At 41.0% G+C, this 20743-nt stretch overlaps 1 protein-coding gene across 1 annotated transcript in view; it reads left to right on the forward strand.

Annotated features, from left to right (window-relative positions):
• Positions 1-6613: 6613 nt before the first annotated feature.
• zc3h3 (zinc finger CCCH-type containing 3) overlaps positions 6614-20743 on the forward strand; it is a 262536-nt gene continuing 248406 nt past the window's right edge. Inside the window, exons 1-2 of the mRNA XM_048529264.2 lie at positions 6614-6714; positions 9258-10893. Of these exons, the coding sequence (XP_048385221.1) occupies positions 6669-6714; positions 9258-10893 (1682 nt within the window). The 5' untranslated portion in view covers positions 6614-6668. The remainder of the gene's footprint in view (positions 6715-9257; positions 10894-20743) is intronic.

The following is a 20743-nucleotide window of genomic DNA, read 5'->3' on the forward strand; positions in this document are numbered from 1 at the left end:
ACATTCTACTTTTGAATTATGTGCAAATAACAGTTCCCGGATGGTAGGAACAGAAGTAGTAAAGGGCAGCATGGTGGCTCAGTGATTAGCACTGCAGCCTCACAGTGCCAGGGACCTGGGTTCGATTCCAGCCTCGGGTAACTGTCTGTGCGGAGTTTGCACATTCTCCCCGTGTCTGCGTGGGTTTCCTCCCACAGTCCAAAGACGTGCAGACTAGGTGGATTGGCCATGCTAAATTGTCCATAGTGTTCAGGGGTGTGTGGGTTATAGGGGGATGGGTGTGGGTGGGATACTCCAGGAGGCAGTGTGGACTTTTTGGGCCGAAGAGCCTGTTTCCACACTGTAGGGAATCTAAGCTAACCTAAATGAGTAGGTATTACATCTGCTGTTCTTGCATGGTAAAGTGTGGTGAGAAGTGAGGGATGATTGAGGAATAAACCAGGATGTCATGGAGGGAACATTCCCTTCAGAATACTATTGATGGATGAAAAGTAGGAGTAGGCCATTCACCCTATCAAGCTCCTCCACCATTCAACATGACCCCAACTGATCATCTGTCTCAACCCTATACTCTTGATGCTCTCATACACTGACAGTTTTAGCCACTAGCAATCAACCTATTCCTTAAATACATTCAATGACTTGGCCTCCACAATCTTCTGTGGTACAGAAGTCTATTTCTTTTGAGTGAAGACATTCGTTCTACTTTCAATCTGAAATGATCCACCATGTATCCTGAAACCAGGACTGTTTTTTCTGGATTCCTCAGTCAGGGGAACAATATCCCTGCAATTGGTCTCTCCAGCCCTGTTATAATATTATATGTTTCAATGAGATTCTCATTCTTCTACAGCACAGTGAATACATGTCTGGATGATTCAGTCTCTCTTTATAGAACAACCCTGTCACTCCAAGAATCAGAGATAATGGGAACTGCAGATGCTGGAGAATCCGAGATTACAAGGTGTGGAGCTGGATGAACTTAGCAGGCCAAGCAGCATCTTAGGTGCGCAAAAGCTGAGTTTTGGGCCTAGACCTAGATGTCAGCTTCTGTGCTCCTAAGATGCTGCTTGGTCTGCTGTGTTCATCCAGCTCCACACTTTGTTACCCCAAGAATCAGTTTGGTGAACTTTTGGTGCATTCCCTCTATGGCCAGTAAATCTTTTCTTTGGTAAAGACAATAAAACTGCACATAATATTCTCTGTTTTGTCACACCAAGTCTCTCCACAGCTGCTATAAAATTTGCTTGCTCCTGTACTCAAATTCTCTTTCAGAATAGGCCAACACTCCATTTTGTTTTCCTGACTGCATTCTTGCTTTCAGTGGCTGCTGCACAAAGATACCAAGTCCCCTTGTATGTCAACTTTTCGTAGAGTGTTTTACAGGACTGAAAGAAGCCCTTCAGCCTATTGTATCCATACTAGTCATCGACCATTTTCCCACTTTCTAGCCCGTAGCCTTGTTTCACATACTCAACTAAATACTACTTAAACCTCTTGAGGGTGTCACCCCCCACCCAACACTTTTAAGCAGTGAATGAAACTGTTTTTCCTCAAATTCCTTTTAAACCTCCTGCCCCTTAACTTAAAACTGTATCCTTGATCATTGACTCCTCTAATAAGGAAAAATAGGAGAAACTTTTCCCCTTATCTATGCCCCTCATAAAGTTCGTAGACCTCAATCAGCCTTCTATGCTAGAAGGAAAACAACCCCACCTTATCCCATCTCTCCATATCTTGGCTTGTTCTGGCCCAAGAAACACACTGATGAATCTCTTCTGCACACATCCTAGTACCATTATATCCTTCCTGCAGTGTGGTGATGAGAACTGCATGCAGTACTCTAGCTGTGGCCTACCTAACGTTACATTCAGCTCAATCATAACCTCCTTGCTCTTGCATTCAATGCCACCACTAATAAAAACTAATTCTTCTATGTCTTACAAAGGCTTTAATTCCCACACTCCCTAGTCTGGATTTACTCTGGATATCAATAACCCAACACAGTTCAAACAACAGGATTTGCTCTTTATTAAATCAAAGAATATTACAAAACACCACAAAACTCTTAGCCAGACAATTACAGGTGAACCAGTTTACATGGACTTGTCTGAGGATCAGCTGAAGTGGTGATCAGCCCACTCTATCTCAACCTCCAGTCGCCCTTCAGATGACCCTGTCCTTAGCTAGCTAGCTATTGCTGTGTGGAATGCTTTCTTATACTCTTTTTCTATACAGACAATGTTGTGTATTCAGTCTTTGACACAGTATACTACCCTATTCAGCCTCTAGCAAATGACTAGTTTCACCAATGGTGAACATCACAAATATGTCATGCTTTCCAAGTTGGTTTGATCAAATGCCTATTAGGACTTGCTTGTCTTCCTTGGAAAGAGGCTTGTCTCCTGGTTCTAATGATATTTGACTTCAGCTTTAGCTTGCTCGTGGATCTTTATGACATCCAAATAACTCTTTTGATGTTTACACAGCACAATGCTGTGACCAGGTTCAGCTAGTAAATAGTCCATATTCTCACATCTGATGTCCTGGTCTGCTTTAACCCAAAATTCCAGACTTTCAGACATACTATGTTAGTTTTGTTATCACTGCTGAGTTCCCAGCACTTAATATAAACACACACATTCCTTCAGTAAAACACAAAAACATTTAGATCAATGACCTTTCCAACCATTTCACCAGCACCTGACCATTAATTTTTCAGTAGAGCAGGGTTCATATATTTTTTGTTCCTTTCATTTCAGCTCACCCAACAAATTTTAGGTTAATATGTACACCTAATCACCTCATCTACCCACCATACTGCCTTCAAGGATCTATGGACATGTACACCAAGGTCCTTCTGATCCTCTCTACTTCCTAGGGTTCCACCATTTAACATTTACTTCCTTGCCTTTTAGTCCTCCCGGAAGTCATCGCTCCACACTTTTCAGGATTAAATTCTACTTGCCACTGTTCAGCCTATCTGACCAGCCAGTCTACATCATCCTGTACGCTAAGGCATTCCTCTTCGCTATTTGTCATACTGCTAATTTTCATATCATCTGTGTACTTACTTGTCATACCTTCAACATTCACATCTATGTTGCTTACATTGATGTATGCAACAAACAGCAAGGTACCCAAAACTGAACCCTGGGGGACATCGCTGGAGAGATAGTAGGAACTGCCGATGCTGGAGAATTCAAGATAAAAAGGTGTTGAGCTGGATGAACACAGCAGGCCAAACAGCATCTTAGGAGCAGGAAAGCTGACATTTGGGTGTAGGCCTGAAACGCCAGCTTTCCTGCTCCTATGATGCTGCTTGGCCTGCTATGTTCATCCAGCTCTACACCTTGTTATCTCGGTACATCACTGGATACAGGCTTCCAGTCACAAAAATACCCCTCAAACATCAAAGTCTGATTCCTGCTACTAAGTTAATTTTGGATCAAATTTTCCAAATTTTCCTGAATCCATTGGGACCTTAACTTCTCAACTAGACTGCTGTGCAATACCTAGTCAAAGCCTTATTGAAGTGAATCAACTGTACGACCCTCTTTTACACACTGAGCCATTCAGTTGAAAAAATCATTCAAGATTATTAGACCTTATCTAACTAGAAAAAAAAACATGCTAACTATTCTAATCGAAATCATTTAAACAATATTCTGCCATTCGGTATTCCTACCAAAGTATATGACTTTACACTTACAGTCACAGAGTCATATAGCATGGACGCAGATTCTTTAGTCCAACTCGTCCACTCTGATCAAACATTCCATTCTGACCTCATCCTATTTGCCTGCATTTGGCCCATATCCCTCAAAACCCTTCCTATTCATGTACCCGTTAAGATGCCTTTAAACATTGTAGTCATATCCACCTCCACCACTTCCTCTGGCAGCCTTGTTCCAAACATACCCCACCCTCTCCATGAAAAAGTTATTCTTCAGGTCCTTCTTAAATCTTTCTGCTCTCACCTTTAACCTATGCCCTCTAGTTTCGGACACCCATAATATGTGCTATATTGCTTGCATAAATTACCCTGCATCAACTTGACCATTCAACATCTCACTTACTTTGGTGTCATCAGCAAAGTTGGAAACATTCTTCCCAGACTTTGATGCTGACTGTGAGGCACTCTTCTCAGGCTGCTTCACTGTGATGCTAACTCTGAGGCACTCTTCCCAGACTTCTTTACTGCAATGCTGACCATGAGCCACTCACTGTGATGCTGTTGCAGAACATTCTTTCGAGTAACTCTCTATCATGAACCATTTTCTTAGGTTGCCCTCCAGCTACTGGTTCACCATTAAGGTTTTGGATGCTTGTACCTTCTACTTTTGGACTCCCATAACATCCACCACACAGCTTGTCTAAATCACCCTAAAGCATCCTCACTATTCAATATTCTATTTACCTTGGTGTCTTCAGCATACTCCCCAGGCTCTTCACAACAATGCTGACTGTTTAATGTCTTTTTCGGGTTTAGGCTCCTAGACATTTTGTGTTTTATTCCAATCCTTAACATTCTGATTTTAGAGGAATACCATTGTGCCAATTGGAAAGTCAATCCTGTCAATCCTTTTGATCATTGATTGTTTATCTTCTTAGCACTTCACAGATTTACAGAATTCTAAAGCACTGAAGAAACCATTCAGTCCATTGTGTCTGCACCAGATTGTCAAAAAGCATTATGACTCAGTATCATTTCCCATTCCATTGTATGTTGTTTCTATTCCAATAATCATCTAATACTCTCTGAATGCCTCAATTGGTTCTATCTGCTTTACACTCCTAGGTTGTGCAGTTTAGACTCAAACCACTTGTAAGTTTTTCTCACATTACAATTGCTACATTTGCAAATCACTTTAGACCTGTACTCTCTCATTCTTGATTTTTTCATGCATGGGAACAGTTTATCCCTATCTAGACCACTTTTGAAAATATTTATCAGACCTAGCTTAACTTTCTTCACTTCAGGTGGAACAATCCGAACGTCTCTAATTTATCCTCCTAATTGAAGTTTCTCATTCCTGGAACCTACTAATATGCTCATGGATGGGTGCATCTGCTGCAGATAGATTGAGAGGACAAGGTCAAATAGCTTTCTCCCTCTTATTGGTTCCCTACTGCACCTGTCATATGCCCAATCAGTCAGTACTGACCCTTGTCAAAGTCAATGGGCTTTGAAGTCCTCACCCAGGGTACATTCTGTACCCTTGCCACTTCCAATGTGTACTTCAACATGTAAGAGGACTGATTCATCTGCTGGGCAGCAGTGTTTAGATGGTAACTGGTATGCAGCTTCTGTTTCCAGGTTTGATCTCCCTGAAGACCTGAAATATCCAGGGGCCCAGATTCAATATCAAAGACTCCGAGGGCAATATCCTCCTAACTATACACCGCTGGGCTGTAATCTCAGGAATGGTGAAGATGATGTCTGCCGTAAGTTATGACTCTGTGACTAATCTGTGGACAGTTTTCTTTTAGGCAGGAGCCCTCTGTCGACTGAGGATCTGCTGTTTAATCTATGTGGTGAGCATAAACTCACAAACTCAGAATTTGTTCAATCAAAATCAGTCTTTATTGGCAAAACATAAATGACTATCTTCTTTTCTAAAGTACTACGATCTTTTCCTCAAAAATATCTACCTCCCCAAGTAGGATCTGTGAGTGAAGTCCAAGTCATGCTGTCCAGGTGCTTACAAGGGTAGACTAGCATCATTGAGGTCTCACAGTCATTGGGACTTCAAGCTTAGTGTTATTCTTTTTACTCCTTGTGAACGTTGTACCTAGGGATTGTCACTCCAGTATTCTATTTGCCATTATATCTTACTTCTCATGGAGATGACTGACTCGGTGCCTGCATTGTTGCATGTAGCCAGCCACCAAATCCTATTGTTTCATCAGACTTGGTCCCAATATTCCCATTGATCAGGCTATCTCTTGGTATCTATCTGATCAGACAAAGTTTATTACTTCAGTAAATTAAGTTATATACTGCTCTTGAGCCTGTGAGGTGGTATATATATGTTTGGTTAAAGGCACTTGACTCATCAGAGTTGGCCAATTTACCAGTATGCAATTCAGTCTGGCTATACCCTAGATGTCATTAAGGAGAAAATCTGAAGAAAGGTCTAGGCCCAAAACATCAGACTTCGGATGCTGCTTGGCCTGCTGTGTTCACCCAGCTCTACACCTTGTTATCTCAGATTCTCCAGCATCTGCAGTTCCTACTGTCATTTGTCATATAGACTTTAGTTACAGGAAAGAATGCGCTGCTTGGAAATGTGGTACAGCCAAATTCAATTGAGGCATTCAAAAGGGCACTGGCTGATTATTTTGGTCGAAAAAGCAGGAGATTGGAATTAACTACCAAAACCAGTGGATGGTCTGAATCGCGCTACAACTGATGCTCTGATTTTGCATCAACTACATTTCCCACAGGTCTCTGCGGGAAGGAGAGCATTCCCGCCTACCCCGCAGCGAACGCTTGAACATTATTGGTCATTGACGAGGGCTCGTCCGCTCGGCGTGTGGTTGACGTTGCTGTCCATCATGGTCGGGCGCAGCCGCCGCCGCCGCGACGTCTTACGTCAGTCCGAGCTACGTTATGACGTTAAGGTCAGCGGCTGTCCGGCTGTGGTAATGAACCGCCGCTGGAGATGGAGGAGAGAGAGTCGTTGCAGAGGCAGATCCAGCTCCTCTCCGGTGAGTATCTGGAAGAGAAACATTTCCAGTCCCGGAGACGGGAAAATGAATCTACTCCGATCGCGGTGATGGCTGTAACCCCGACATCAGGGTTCGGCTAACAGAAAGTATCCGGGCTGACTGGATGTGCTGTTCACAGGCCGTGATCCTGAGTTACTCTATCTGCATTGATGATAGTACCTGCAGTTAACCTTGGAAAGCTGTTAGCCCAGTTACCAATACTGGTTAACCCAGTTAGGATCAATGTTTGTGCATGTACCGTGCCAGCTGCGGCTCAGTGGAAGCACTCTTCAGTCAAACAACAAAAAAAAACCTCGAAGACCTGTGGATGCTGGAAATCAGAAATTAATTGGAAAACTCCACAGGTCAGGCAGCATCTGTGGCGTGAAAGCAAAGGTCACGTTTCGGAAGGACCGTTCTGAAGAAGATTCATCGGACCTTATCTGTTTTCTCTCCACAGATGCTACCAGACCTGCTGAGTAATCCTAGCAATTTCAGTCTTTGTCTTTTCAGTCCAAAGGTTGCCTCAAGAGGGTCAATGAGCTCAGTTGTTCGGACGGCTGGTTTGCAATACAAAGTGATGCCACAGCGTGGGTTCATTTCCTGCACTCGCTGAGGTTACCCTGAAGTACTGTCCTTTTTGTCTCCTCCCTCAGGCGTGATGACTCTGTGGTTGACAACACTAGTTGTCTCTCTATGATGGGAGTGCAGTCCTCTGGACCTTTAGGGCTATGGTGACTTTGCTGGCTGAAACCTCACTCCTCACTTAATCAAGATTGACAGTCCGTTCTAGTACAGTATGGGTGTTGTCTTTCACATGATATGCCAAACTAAGACTATGTATATTCCTGATGTACTCTAGAAAGAATCCTGTGATACTTTTTGAAAAATAACAGTGGAGTTCACTCTGATTTCTGGGTGAAATAGCAAAAATTTATTTTTATAATTGCTTCTGTAACGTAATAAAAAACCCAATGGCTAGAATAACCAATGTTTATCTTTTAATCAGTAAGTATTAGATTATCTTTCAATTTGATTTTAGTGTGTGGAATGCTGCTGTGTATAAACTGTTCTGTTTACTAAATTACAACAGTGACTACATTTTTAAAGCACTTAATTGTGTGAGAAGCATTTTAATCAGATAATGTTAAAAGCAACTTGTGGTTTTGCTGTTTCCTTTTATTAATGCTTAGCTGTTTTAATCTGGTGGGATAATGCTAGTAGAAATTTAAGATGAGTGCTGTAAGTGTTTGGTATACAATAATGTGGTGGTCAGTTTCATGAATGATCCTAATTAAAATACATTATAGGCAGAGACAGCCAAAAGGCTTTGCTGATGAATACTGTACTGACAGATGCTTGTTTCATCTGACTACAGAAAGAAATACTTGCCCAATGAAAACTAGAGATGTGGAAAGCTATGGATCTGTACACTGCAAGAAAAGGACAATTGAATCTTAAATATTATCAATTTAATATCACAACAAAAATTGCAAATTGTCACATAGCAAAGTTGAGGAATATGAGAAGGTACAAAGTGTATGTGTTAGCACATGCTTTAGAATTTGATAGAGTATGGTCCATTTAGGAAATTTTGAAAGTATGACAGCTGTAATTTACGACTAATTAACAGTTATTTGTTATATTTGTTGCTAAGTGTGTTGTTATTACCAATAGCTATTGTATAGTTAATCTTCTATGAACCTGTGAATAGTGCTGTGGATCATTATTTTGAGGAGTAGCTTTCTTTTTATCTCTGGGATGTATTTGAATTGTTGAAATTGCTGTTGAATGACAGACAAATGCCTGACTGATAACTCCTTTATTCCTTCAAAAGATTCTTTGAGATTTTACATCAATCTGAATATGCAGACAGGACCATTGTTGCAATGGTATCTTTTACACTGTATTGCTCTTGGTACTGCTTATGGAATGTCAGTGTACATTGGTTTCTGGAGTGGGGCTTGAACTTACAACATTTGAGTTTGAAGGTGCTACCACTGAAGCAAATTGTTGCGTTTATGCTTGTCTCCTTTAGATAGTTAATGATACCTGTTAGCCTGGCTCTCTTTGCAGCAGTCTCATCGCTGAGCCATACTTGATGAATCTAAGGACATTTGAGCCTTGAGCATATAATTTGGTGTCCAACTGCAATGGAAAGAAAGATCTTATATTTATTTAGTCCCTCTCAATCCCTCAGCATGTCTCAAAGCATTTCGGTTACCTTTCAGTTTAATCATAATATAATGCTGTGCACCTTTCATATCTGCTTCAAACTACCAACATGGGAATTCAAGTAGTAAGTTATCACAGAGCTTGTTATTCATGTAATTTTCTGTTTGGGGCTTTGCACAACATGACTGTCGGGTTTGCTGGCAGAGCAACAAGTACTTCTATGGATACAAGAGTAAGTGTGTTGAGACAGATGAGACTAATATCATTAAAAGTATTTTTTAACATTATCAGTTCTCTTCCCCAGCAAAAGTATTGTTGCATTTATTTCAAACTAACCTTTTTTGTATGTTTTCTTTTCACCCCTGCAGCTCTTATAACTAATCATAAGAATGTCCATGGCGATGTGCCTGCAGGTACTGAAGCTAATAATCCACACATGCAAGGACAATGGACTAGTAACAATCATAAAAACACATCTGTCAGTTTGAAGAACATTCCAGCACATCAGGGGTCAGAACCTAGCAGCTCATGGCGGACAAAGTACTCACTGGTCAATAAGAAACTCATCAACACATGTGGTGAGGCACCTGCTAATGAATCTCGAAGTGAGATAATGCCTGCTAATAGACATAAGTTAAACACTGTTGGCAAATATGTATTGGCAGCAAATGGATCAGAAGGAGGCAGCTTAAGGGGCAAGTCCTCCAGATTAGTTCAAACAAATCCAAAAGCACAGTCTTTACTGGCTCTCAATTCTGAGCTGGAATTGAAACACAATAAGCTATTAGCACTAAAGGAAAAGTTGCACAAAGTGAAAATGGCAAGGACGAAGGACAGAACAGGTGCCGTTACATCTCTCTCTGCAGAAAGGCCTACGCTGAAACCTATGCGGAAGCAGGAGGAAGAAGGACAAGTGTGTAAAACACCAGAACAAATTAGTGTTGAAGTAACAGGCAAAACTGAAGTTAGAATTCCTGTCAGCTGTCAAAGAGCAAAGCATGGATTGACAAAAATTCAACATGTTGGGCCAAGTTACTGCGGTAGTTCAGGTCCAGAGGCAGCAATATGCATGCTTCCAAAAGCTTCTGTAAAGAGTAAAACTCATTGCATGGATGGTGATACTGGTGGGGGATTTGTGGGTGAATTCCAGCGAGTTGTTGAGTCAAGCGATAATGCCCACGCCGGTCCTGAACCATCAACAGGCAAGTCACCGAAAACATCCCTAATGCATAAAATTGCTGAGTTGGACAAATGTGCCAAGAATTATTGTATAACCTTTGGAAAACAGAATATTTTGAATTCTGTAGATCAAATGCCATGCAATTCTTCTCCAGTTAAAAAATCTAAATACACATGGCAAAAAACCAATATTGGTACAGATTCTGGATGTCAGAATGAGACTTTGACGACAGTGAGGAAGTCAGTTTCAGTTAGTGTTTCCCAGGTTCAAACACATGTCATCGAAGGATCTTTGAAATCAAAAGCTCTACTTACACACAAAGTACCGAAGAAGCAAAGGAATAACACTCCTGTTTGCAGCAGAGTGTGCAAGGGAAGAAAAGCAAAGTATGTCTGGGTTTCAAACACTGCCAGATCAAACCAAGCTTCTAACCAAATGACACTGAAGTCTATCTCACCAAAGTTAATTAAAAGTGCCACTCGGTGTGTTGCCATGGGAGATGATGGTGCAGCACCCAATCCAAGCTTGGAGCTCAGATGTTCAGGAAAGCTGAAAAAGGCAGGGTGCTCTCACAAGAGAGGAGCATTGTCAAACAAGTACAACTGGAAAGCAGTGGAGACTGTTTCTCCTTCAAAGTCTCCCTATCAGTGGGAGTCACAGCACTCATACCAGGCAGAGCCCGCAGTACATCGGATACAACCTGTGGCGCCAAACAAGGCTGAGTCTGGTGCTGACATTCCCAAAAAGACATTGTGTGGGCCTGGGTCTTCTCATTACAAAGTGAAGAGCAAAACTAAAATTATCAGAAGAAGTGGAAGTTTGAGGTGAGTCTGTATATTTGAAAACAGTTTTATTATTGCAAATTTGAAAATAAAGTATCATCATGTGGAGCAGTGTACCAAGTACTCCAACTGGGTCATAACCAAACTTTTGTATAGTTCCAGCATAATCTTTCTGCTCTTACAATCAAAGCCACAATTGATGAAGCCAAGTGTTCTGTATGCCTGTTTGGTGACGGCGAGCACGAGGGGGCATAGCTTTAAATTGAGGGGTGAAAGATATAGGACAGATGTCAGAGGTAGGTTCTTTACTCAGAGACTAGTAAGGGAATGGAACGCTTTGCCTGCAACGGTAGTGGATTCGCCAACTTTAAGTACATTTAAGTCGTCATTGGATAAGCATATGGACGCACATGGAATAGTGTAGGTTAGATGGGCTTTAGATTGGTATGACAGGTCGGCAGAACATCGAGGGCCGAAGGGCCTGTACTGTGCTGTAATGTTCTATGTTCACTATTATTCTGCCTTGCTATCTTCAAGGATCTGTGAACAAGCATCCCAAGATATTCCTGTTTCTCTGAGCTTCCTAGTGTCTTGTCATTTTGTACTTTCTTGTCTTGTTATTTCTTTCAAAATGCATTACGTCACACTTTTTTCAGGGTTAAGTTCCATCCGCCACTAATCTGTCTGACCAATCCATCTATATTCTCCTGGTACCTAAGACCACTTCCCTCATTGTCAACCACCCAGTGATCTTCGTGTTGCTCTTGAGGAAATGATGATGAACTGCCCCCTTGAGCTGCTGTCGTCCACTTGGTGTAGGTTCACCTACAGTTCTGTTGGGAGAGGCTTTCTGGGTTTTAACCAGTGACACTGAAGGAACATCTCTATATTTCCAAGTCAGAATGGTGAGTGGCTTGGAGAAGAATTGCAGGTGGTTGTGTTCTGTTTCTGCTGCTCTTGTGCTGCATAAGGTGCTGTAATGAATATCGCAGTGCATCTTGTAGATGGCGCACTCTGCTTGTATTGGCCAATGCTGGAAGAAATGAATATTTGTGGGTGTTGTGCCAATTGAGCAGGCTCCTTTGCCCTGGATGGTGTCACGTTTCAAGTTTTTGTAGCTTTGCTGATTAGAGCGAGTGGCGTGCATTACGTCACACTTCTAACATCTGTCTCGTATGTGGTTGATAGGCTTTGAGGAGTCAGGACGTAGGTTACTTGCTGCAGGACTTTTAAGTAACCGATTTGCTATTGTAGCTCCAGCATTTATATAGCTGGTCTAGTTAATTTCTGGTCATTGGTGATCCCAGGATGTTGATAGTGGGATATTCAGTAATGATGTTCTAAGGAATATCAGGGTGATAAGTAGTTTCTCTCACTGGAGATGGTCACTGCCTGCTTTTTGTGTTTAGCGAATGTTACTGGTCATTTGTCAGGCCAACCCTGTATATTCTCTTAGTTTTGCTGCAAGTAGATATGGGCTATTTCAGTATTTGAGGAGTTGCAAAAGGTGCTGAACATAGTGCAACCATCAGCAAACATCTCCACTTCTGACCTTATGATGTAGGGAAAATCATTGTTGTAGCAACTAAAGGTAGTTGAACTGAGGATATTACTCTGGAAAAGCTAGTCTGGAGCTGTTATGGCACAGAGGTCATTTCCAAATCTGAGAGTGAGGAGTACTGGGTTTAAGTACCACCTACCCTGAGGATATGTCATAATATCTCTGAACAGGATGAATAGAAAATATCTACTCTGGAAAGCAGTGAAGACTGGTTTCACTTGGAAGTCACAGGACTGACTGGGCGAGCTGCTGTTATAGTTCAAAGCCCATGAGTTTACATGCATTCTCACAACTAATTGGGGTTTTAGACAGAAGTAACTAAACAAAATAAAATGCATTTTTGTCAAGAAGATAGTTTGAAATTGTTTAGATGAGTGTTTCTGGCCGTGAGAATATCTGCCTTTTCAATAAATTTAGCGCTACTGGCTCTGACTGCAGTTTTTTTTCCAGAAAAAGTTGGTGAGGACACTGTTCTTCCTCAAAATGCACAATTCAAATTAACGGATGTCTTTAAATTACTGGGATAAATGGTTTTTATATTGTGAATTTAGACATTTAATTTCATCTGTATTACTGGGGAAAAATAGTGTTCTCTGTGAGCTCTTTGGCATTAAATTAGCATTGTTGCAATGCTCATTCTTAACCTCATAAGGTGCTTGTCAGTAAAATCCATGTACACTATAGTGCATTTTTTAAAAATCCACTCATGGGATGTCGATCTCACTGGATTGGTTGCCCTTCAAGGTGTTGGTGAGCTGCACTCTTGAACTGCTGCAACCCATTCACTGTAAATATACCCAGAAAGATAAAGGATCTGGTGTGCAATGGTGATATCCCTACCTGTAAGCCAGGAGGCCTGGATACAAGTTCCACTTGCTCCATCCCTGACTGGTTGCTTTTATAAAAGAATACCCACAACGAGATTAGGAAAGCAGTCACCAGAATTTGACCCAGTGATATATTTCCAAGTCAGGACGGTGAGTGGCTTGGAGGGCAACTTGCGGATTCATGTTTGAAAATAGTTTTCGCCCGTAATTTAAAGGTATCCAATTACTTGAATTCTGCAACTTAAAGAGCAACAGCATATTTACCAGCATGTATTTACTGTCCTTGTCCTTCCAGATGGTAGTGTTTCTGAGTTTGAAACGTGTTGTCTTTGGAGATTTGGGTCAGTTTCTGCAATGCATCTTGTAGGTGGAATATACTGCTGCTACTGAGCGTCAGCGGTGAAGGGAATGACTATTAGAATGGTGCCAATTAAGTGGGTTTCAAGCTTCTTGCGTGCTGTTGGAGCTGCACTGATCCTGACAGTTGGGGAGTATTTCATTGCACTCGTGCCTTGTTTCTTTCGATTTAATTTGATGAGTTTGGAAGTGAGTTACTGATTGCAGAATCCTTAGCCTCTGACCTGCTCTTATAGCTACAGTATTTATACGCTATTCCAGTTCACTGTCTGGTCAGTAGTAACTTTTGGGATGTTTATTGTAGGGGACTCAACGATGGTAGTCCTGTTGAGTGTCAGAAGGAAATTTTTTGATTCTATCTTTTGTTGATGATAACTACCTTGCATTTCTATGCCGTAAATATTAGGGAGGCACTCACATGAATTTGACCCAGCAATCGCAAATGAACAGTGGTATTGTTCTTAATGGGACACTATGTGATGGGATACTATGTGATTTGCAAGTGAGCTTGCATGTTGTTGCAGTCCCTTGCACCTGCTGCTTTTGTTCTTCAGGCTGGTGCTGGTCTTGGGTTTGGAAAGTGGTGTTTGATTTGTTGTTGAGCGTCTTGGTGCTGCTGTGTGGTGTTGAATTCACTGGAGGGAGTAAATCCCTATAGCAATGGATGTCATGATTGTTTAAGCAGGTTGTTGCTTTGTTCTGTACAATGTTTTGCTTTTTGAATGCTGTTGAAACTGTCATTTAGACAAGTAATAATTTTATGCTTTGTAGGTGAGAGGCGAGTTTGTCAACTGTCTTCTGACCAGGCATCTTTATGTGGACAGTTTTCTTTCCTAAGTCTTGTTGCTGGCGTGTCAAAGTTCATTTGTGTTTCACCAACATTTCCAGTGTAGGTTAATTCTTATGCATGTGTCAGATTAATGCCAAATGATTATTTAGTCAAATGATTATTTAATCAAATTTGAATTTATTGTTAAATGAAAGTGGCATTTTTTTTGTCATGTACCTCAGTACTAAATTACAACTTTTTGTGAAGCTTGTGGACTATCTGACAGTGGCCTTGATTCTGAAACCTGTCTTTTGCTGTATTTGAGGACCAAGGGTTAGATGGCTTCCCAGGTGATAGTGACTATTTTCCTAATGTTCATTAGCCTATGCTACCATTTAAGTTGACCTGAATACTTGTTATTCTTTCTTAAACATATCATGATAGATCATGTGGTATCCTTTTGTCTTGTTTTAACAAAATTTCTTTACGGGATTGGATATTACTGGCAGTGCCAACACTTGTTGCCTGTCCCGTTTGTCCTCGAGAAGGTGGTTGTGAACTGCTTTCTTGAACTGCTTCACTTCATAGGCAGTAGGTAAACCCACTGTGCTATTAGGAAGTAGTTCCATACCCGGTGACAGTATATTCTCATTAAGGATGGTGTGTTGTGGAGGCAAACTTGCAGGTGGCGCTGTTCCCATATATCAATGGTCTTATCCTTTTTGCTTGTTGAAGTTGTGTGATTAGGAAATGCTGTCGAAGAATGCATGATGAGTTACACCAATGTATCTTATAGATAGTACACTGTGCCACTGCATCACTGGTAGAAGGATTGAAGGGGCTGCTTTGTTCTGGATGAATTTAAGCTTCTTAAGCATTCTTGCAGCTGCTCTTGTCCAGCGGTGAGTATTCAGTCACTGTCTCCTGACTTGTACCTTGTAGATGGTGATGGTCTTTGGGGAAACAGGAGATGAAATGGCAACCTCTGACCTGCTTTTGATAGTCACAGTATTTATATGGCAGAACATAAACTCAGGAGTCCGTGTACAGCCCTTTACCAACACTATTCCCATAAAAAAAAAACAGAAAGTGTTGGAGAACCTCAGCAGATCTGACTGCTGTTGTACAGGTCCCTGGTAAGACTACAGTTGGAGTACTGTGCAGTTTCAGTCTCATTATGTGAGGAAAAATGTTCTGGCTACAGAAGGAGTGCAACAGCAGTTTACCAGACTTACAAAAACAAAGTTGCTGGAAAAGCTCAGCTGGTCTGGCAACATCTGTGGAGGAGAAGACAGTTAATGTTTCGGGTCCAGTGACCATTCCTCAGAACCCTTTCAGTTTCTGAACCCTTTCAGTTCTGAGGAAGTGCCACTAGACCTGAAATGTTAACTCTGTTTTCTTCTCCACAGATGCTGCCAGACCTGTTGAGCTTTTCCAGCAACTTTGTTTTTGTTCCTTGTTTTTTTTTCCCAGACTTACACCTGGGTAGCAGGACTGACGTATGAAGGATTAGTTAGTACTGTATTCACTGGCATTTAGGAGAATGAGTAGAGGGGAAATCTCATAGAAACCTATAAAATTCTAACAGACCGAGACAGTAAACACATAAAGAATGTTTCCAATGACCATGGAATCCAGAAAGTGAAAGCCAAATTTTCTTCACCCATAGAATGGTGAATCCATGGAATTGTCTGCCACAGAAAGCAATTGTGGCCAAAATAGTTATCAAAGGGTATGAGGAGAAAGTGGGAACTGGGTACTGAGTTGGATGATAAGCATGATAATATCGAATGGTGGAGTAGGCTCATTGGGCCAAATGGCCCACTCCTGCTCCGGTTTTCCTTGTTTGTGTTAATGCTATTTGGCACGTCAGTCCAGGTGTTACAACATATAGGTATGGACTGCTTCAGTACTGAAGAATTGTCAGTGGCAATAAACTCTGGAGTCATTGGCAAATATCCTCACTTTTGACCTTGTCTTTAAAGATGGTTCCTTCATGAAGTAGCTGAAGCTGGTTAACCCTCAAGTACTGACCCAAGGAACTCCTGCAGTGATGTCCAAAACTCAAGTGATTTCCTGTGGACCCGTACCTAGCACAACCACGAAGAGTTTACCGTCTGTTTTTCTGATGATTTCAGTTAGTAAACCATAGCAGTTACCGACAAATAATTAATCTCAACAATGCTTGACCCATAAAGAAAAATAAGATTAACTTTTGAGCAAGGTATATGAAAAAAAGCTTGTTTTTAGACTGGACTAAAAGTCATGGGCTGCTATTTGCACAATCTTATAAGGTAAACCAACAAATGCATGATCCGATATATTGTGAGCAACTCCAGTTAGGAAAATTACACTTTTAAATACATGTCAAATTTAGTATCAACTACCAAGTTTGAAATCCAGACTATGTGTTAAATATTTGGTGGGAATTCTTCCTAAATGTATTCCACTTCTCTCCTCTTCCATTATTCATCCAATACAAACAGTTTTAGATTAAATGTTTTCAGGCACTTTTCGCAGAAGTATTGTTGCACAGTTACATTAATACCACTAGAGGTTAGCAGTGAGTTATTGAGCCATGAGCAATTCCTTCGATGTACCTTTGCAGTAATAAGGAGTCCAACAATCTATAACTGTGTTTAAATCTGTGCATGTTTTATATATCTTACAAGATAGCTGTGAAATAGAAAGATGAATCGATTATCTTAACTGTTTTAAGCCTTTTCATGGTGTGGTATAATTTCATAATTACAGATCTAAGTTTGCTTTGTTACAGTTTGAATCTAACCCTTTCAGAATGATTCAACTTGAGGTAATGTTTTGGATTTCGCTCTTAAAACTGTATTTATGCGTATATCTATTCAATTTTTATTTGAAGCTGAAATACCCCAGAATTATCAAGCCTTCACTCTGCAGGTGAAAAAAATTATAGAATTCAGCCTTTAATTCTTTAACAACTCTTTTTTGGAAAAAAAAATCTTGTTTGGTCCCATATCTCCTCTTTTCATCTAGAACCTACAAGTCCCTCATCGTGTGCCATTTAGTTCTCTCTTAAAATTATTTGTGAAGTCTGCTTCCTATCACTTTTTTTTAAAAAAGTGAAACGTGTGTAAGGTCCTGATAATTGAGTGAGGGAATGAAAAAGCACCAGTCTAGATAATTTTAAATTATAGTATTTGACTTCATGTTTATCAATCTGCTGGCTGCAAATGCATCTGTCCATAATATTATTGATAAGAATGACACCTGCCCAGTTCTTCTGGAGATGAAGTTCCCCCTTCACGTTGAGAATATCTTCTTCATGTTGTGAGACACAATTGCCATGACAGATGACTTCAGGTAGATCTATGAGCTCAAGACAGGGCATGCATGAAGTGCTGCAGGCTATCAATAGCAACAGATTCATACTCTAACACAATCTACAACCTCATGACCGAGCATAGCAAAGGTCTGTTTCCATGTTGTATAACTCTATGACTCTATATCCCCCACTCAAACATTACCATCAAGACAGGGGATCGACTCTGCTTCAATGGGCAATGCAGGGGGCGTGCCTGCAGAAACACCTAGCAAACATAAAAAGGAGGTGATAATGTGGTGAAAGTAGGACTACTTACATGCCAAACAGCATAAGCAGCAAATGATAGATAGAGTTAAGGGATCCCACGACAGATCCGACATAAGCTGTGTAGATCTTCCACATCAGCCAATAATGTCAGTGGATAATTAAACACCTCGCTGGAGGAGGAGGCTCCACAAATATCCACGTTGTCAATAAAGGAAGAGCCCAGCACATCAGTGCAAAAGGTGGAATTCTTCACAGAAGTCTTCAGCCGTAAGTTCAGGAGGATAGTCTGTCTCTGTTTCCTCCAGTGTTCCTCAGCATCACAGCTTCCAGTCATCAGCCAATTCACTTTGTTTCATGTGATATTAAGAAATGGTTGGAGATACTGGATATTGTAAACGCAATGGGTCCTGACCACATTCTGACGACAGTACTGAAGACTTGCGTTCCAAGACTTGCCACGCCCTAGCCAAGCTGTTCCAGTACAGCTGTGATATTGGTATCTACACGACAATGTGGAAAATTGCCCAAGTATGTCCTGTACAGATTCAACTTGGCCAGTTGCCCCATCAGCCTACTCTTGGTCAATAAAGTGACAGTGCTGCTGGTGGCACCTGTAGCAAGCGGCACCTGCTCAGCAATGACCTGCTTATTGACACCCAGTTTGGGTTCTCACAGGCCACTCAGCCCCTGGCCTTTATACAAGCTTTGATTCAAACATGGGCAAAGCAGCTGCATTCCAGAAGTGAGAGTGACAACTCTTGACATTGAGGTTGCATTTGAGTGAGAATGGCATCAAGGAGCCTATGCAAAACAGAAATCTGTGAATAGAGGAGAAAATTCTCCACTGATGAAGTTTCACCTGGTATGTAGGAAGATGGTTATGTTTGTTGGAGATTAGTCATCTCAGCTCCAGGCCATCTCTGCAGGAGTTCCTCGGTAGTTTACTGGGCCCAACTATTTTGAGGCACTTCATTAATAAGTTTGGCTCCATCGTAAGATCAGCAGTGAGAAGTTTGCTGATGATTGCATAATGGTCAGCACAGTTCACGACTCCTTATATTAAAGCAGTCCATATTCTGGCTAAAGATAGTTACAAATTCTTCAGGCTTTTGTACTGATGTGTTGCATACATTAAAAAGTAGTCTGGGCATGCTCTTTGCTATGAATGCTTTACCCTCTTAGTTTCTGCTTAATGGCTGATATTTGACAATACCTACCCGAAGTAAATGTTCTTCATTTGTCAGATGTCGTCTTCTAAACATTTTACTTCAGATCTCCAGGATAGGTTTTTTTTTGCTTTTACTCCTGTTACATAGTATTCTAGTAGTAAAGCAGCAGTGAAAAAGACAGTATTTTGACATTTTAAGAACACAGATTCCAAAGAAGCTTTGGATGTTTTGTCTTTGGAAGTTATGGTGTTTTCATTGATGACTATAATCCTGGTGTCATGTGGTACTGGGTAGGCATTTAGAGCAGTTTGAGGTAGTTCACTGTCAGCAGTCCTCCTTTGTTTTGGCTTAGCTAGTCATTAGTGTTAAGAGGATACACCATGTAGTGTGTCTACCGTACAGACCTAGATCTTAAATAACAAGAATGTTTATTGTATGATAGCTGTAAGTATAACTACATCTGGTCAGGCATTTGAGAGCTGGTAGACAGACATCCTCCCTCCTAAAATGAGGGAATAATCTTCTTTCTACTCTCAGACTGTATGTGACATTTGCTGCATGGTTGATGCTAACTATTGTGAGCATTAACCCCTTCAGATGCATTACATAAGGCAGCAAATGTTACAATAGCGTAATGTGGTCAAATGGAAATCTCTGACTACACATATGGCTGCGGTGATAATTGTCTTAACAGCATGCATTAATTTTGGGAGAAAATGTCTGACACGTGATTGTAGCTCAACACACAAGTTTGCCACCACCATCCAGTAAGAAGCAGCTTGTTTAACTAGCGTTACATCCACAAACATTCAGCCTGTCCTTCATTGACACTCAGCAGCAGTGATGCACCTACGGGATTCTCTGAAGGAAAGCACCAAGGTTCCTTAAACAGCACTTTCCAAACCTGTAACCATCTAGAAGGATAAGGGCAGCAGATACACAGAAACATCACTACCTACAAATCTCCTTAAAGCCACTCAGCATCCTGACTTGGAAATATATTGCCATTCTTTCGGTGTCACTGAATCAAAATCCAGAAACTCTATTCTTGAGTCTTATTTTGGATCAACCTACAGCAAGCAGACCGTGGTGGTGTAAGGCAGCAGCTTGCCACCAACTTGTCAAGGACAGTTAGCGACAGACAATAAACCATTGCCTTGGTAGTGATACCCATGTCCTATGAATTTTTTTTTAAAGTTCATTGATTAGTGGGATAACATGTCCAAAAGTAATACTTATTATTTTTCTTTACCAGTAACTAAATGTAATTAAAGGAACAGAACATAAATATGGATAAGATTAAATTATTGGGCAACGTGAGTCTGTTTCAATATCCAGTAACAGCATGGCTACCCTTAATTTGGTCACCAAGGGAAGTATTTTGTGTAAGTAAGTAATATAGATTGCACTCACCCCTTGACAGCTCAGTAGTTACAGCTTGCCAGTCTAAAAATAGTCCATTTACCATGATTGTATTCCCTGTTATCTAGCCAATCTTCTACCCATGCTGGTACATTATTCCCAATAGCATGAGTTCTTGGTTAATATCGTAACTTCTATGTGGCATTTTCTCAAAACCCTTTGGGAATTCCAAATACGCTTTTTCTACAGGTTCTCTTTTATCTAGCCTGCTTACTATAT

This window comes from Stegostoma tigrinum, chromosome 5 (genome assembly GCF_030684315.1).
Source record: "Stegostoma tigrinum isolate sSteTig4 chromosome 5, sSteTig4.hap1, whole genome shotgun sequence".
Lineage (NCBI taxonomy): Eukaryota > Metazoa > Chordata > Chondrichthyes > Orectolobiformes > Stegostomatidae > Stegostoma > Stegostoma tigrinum.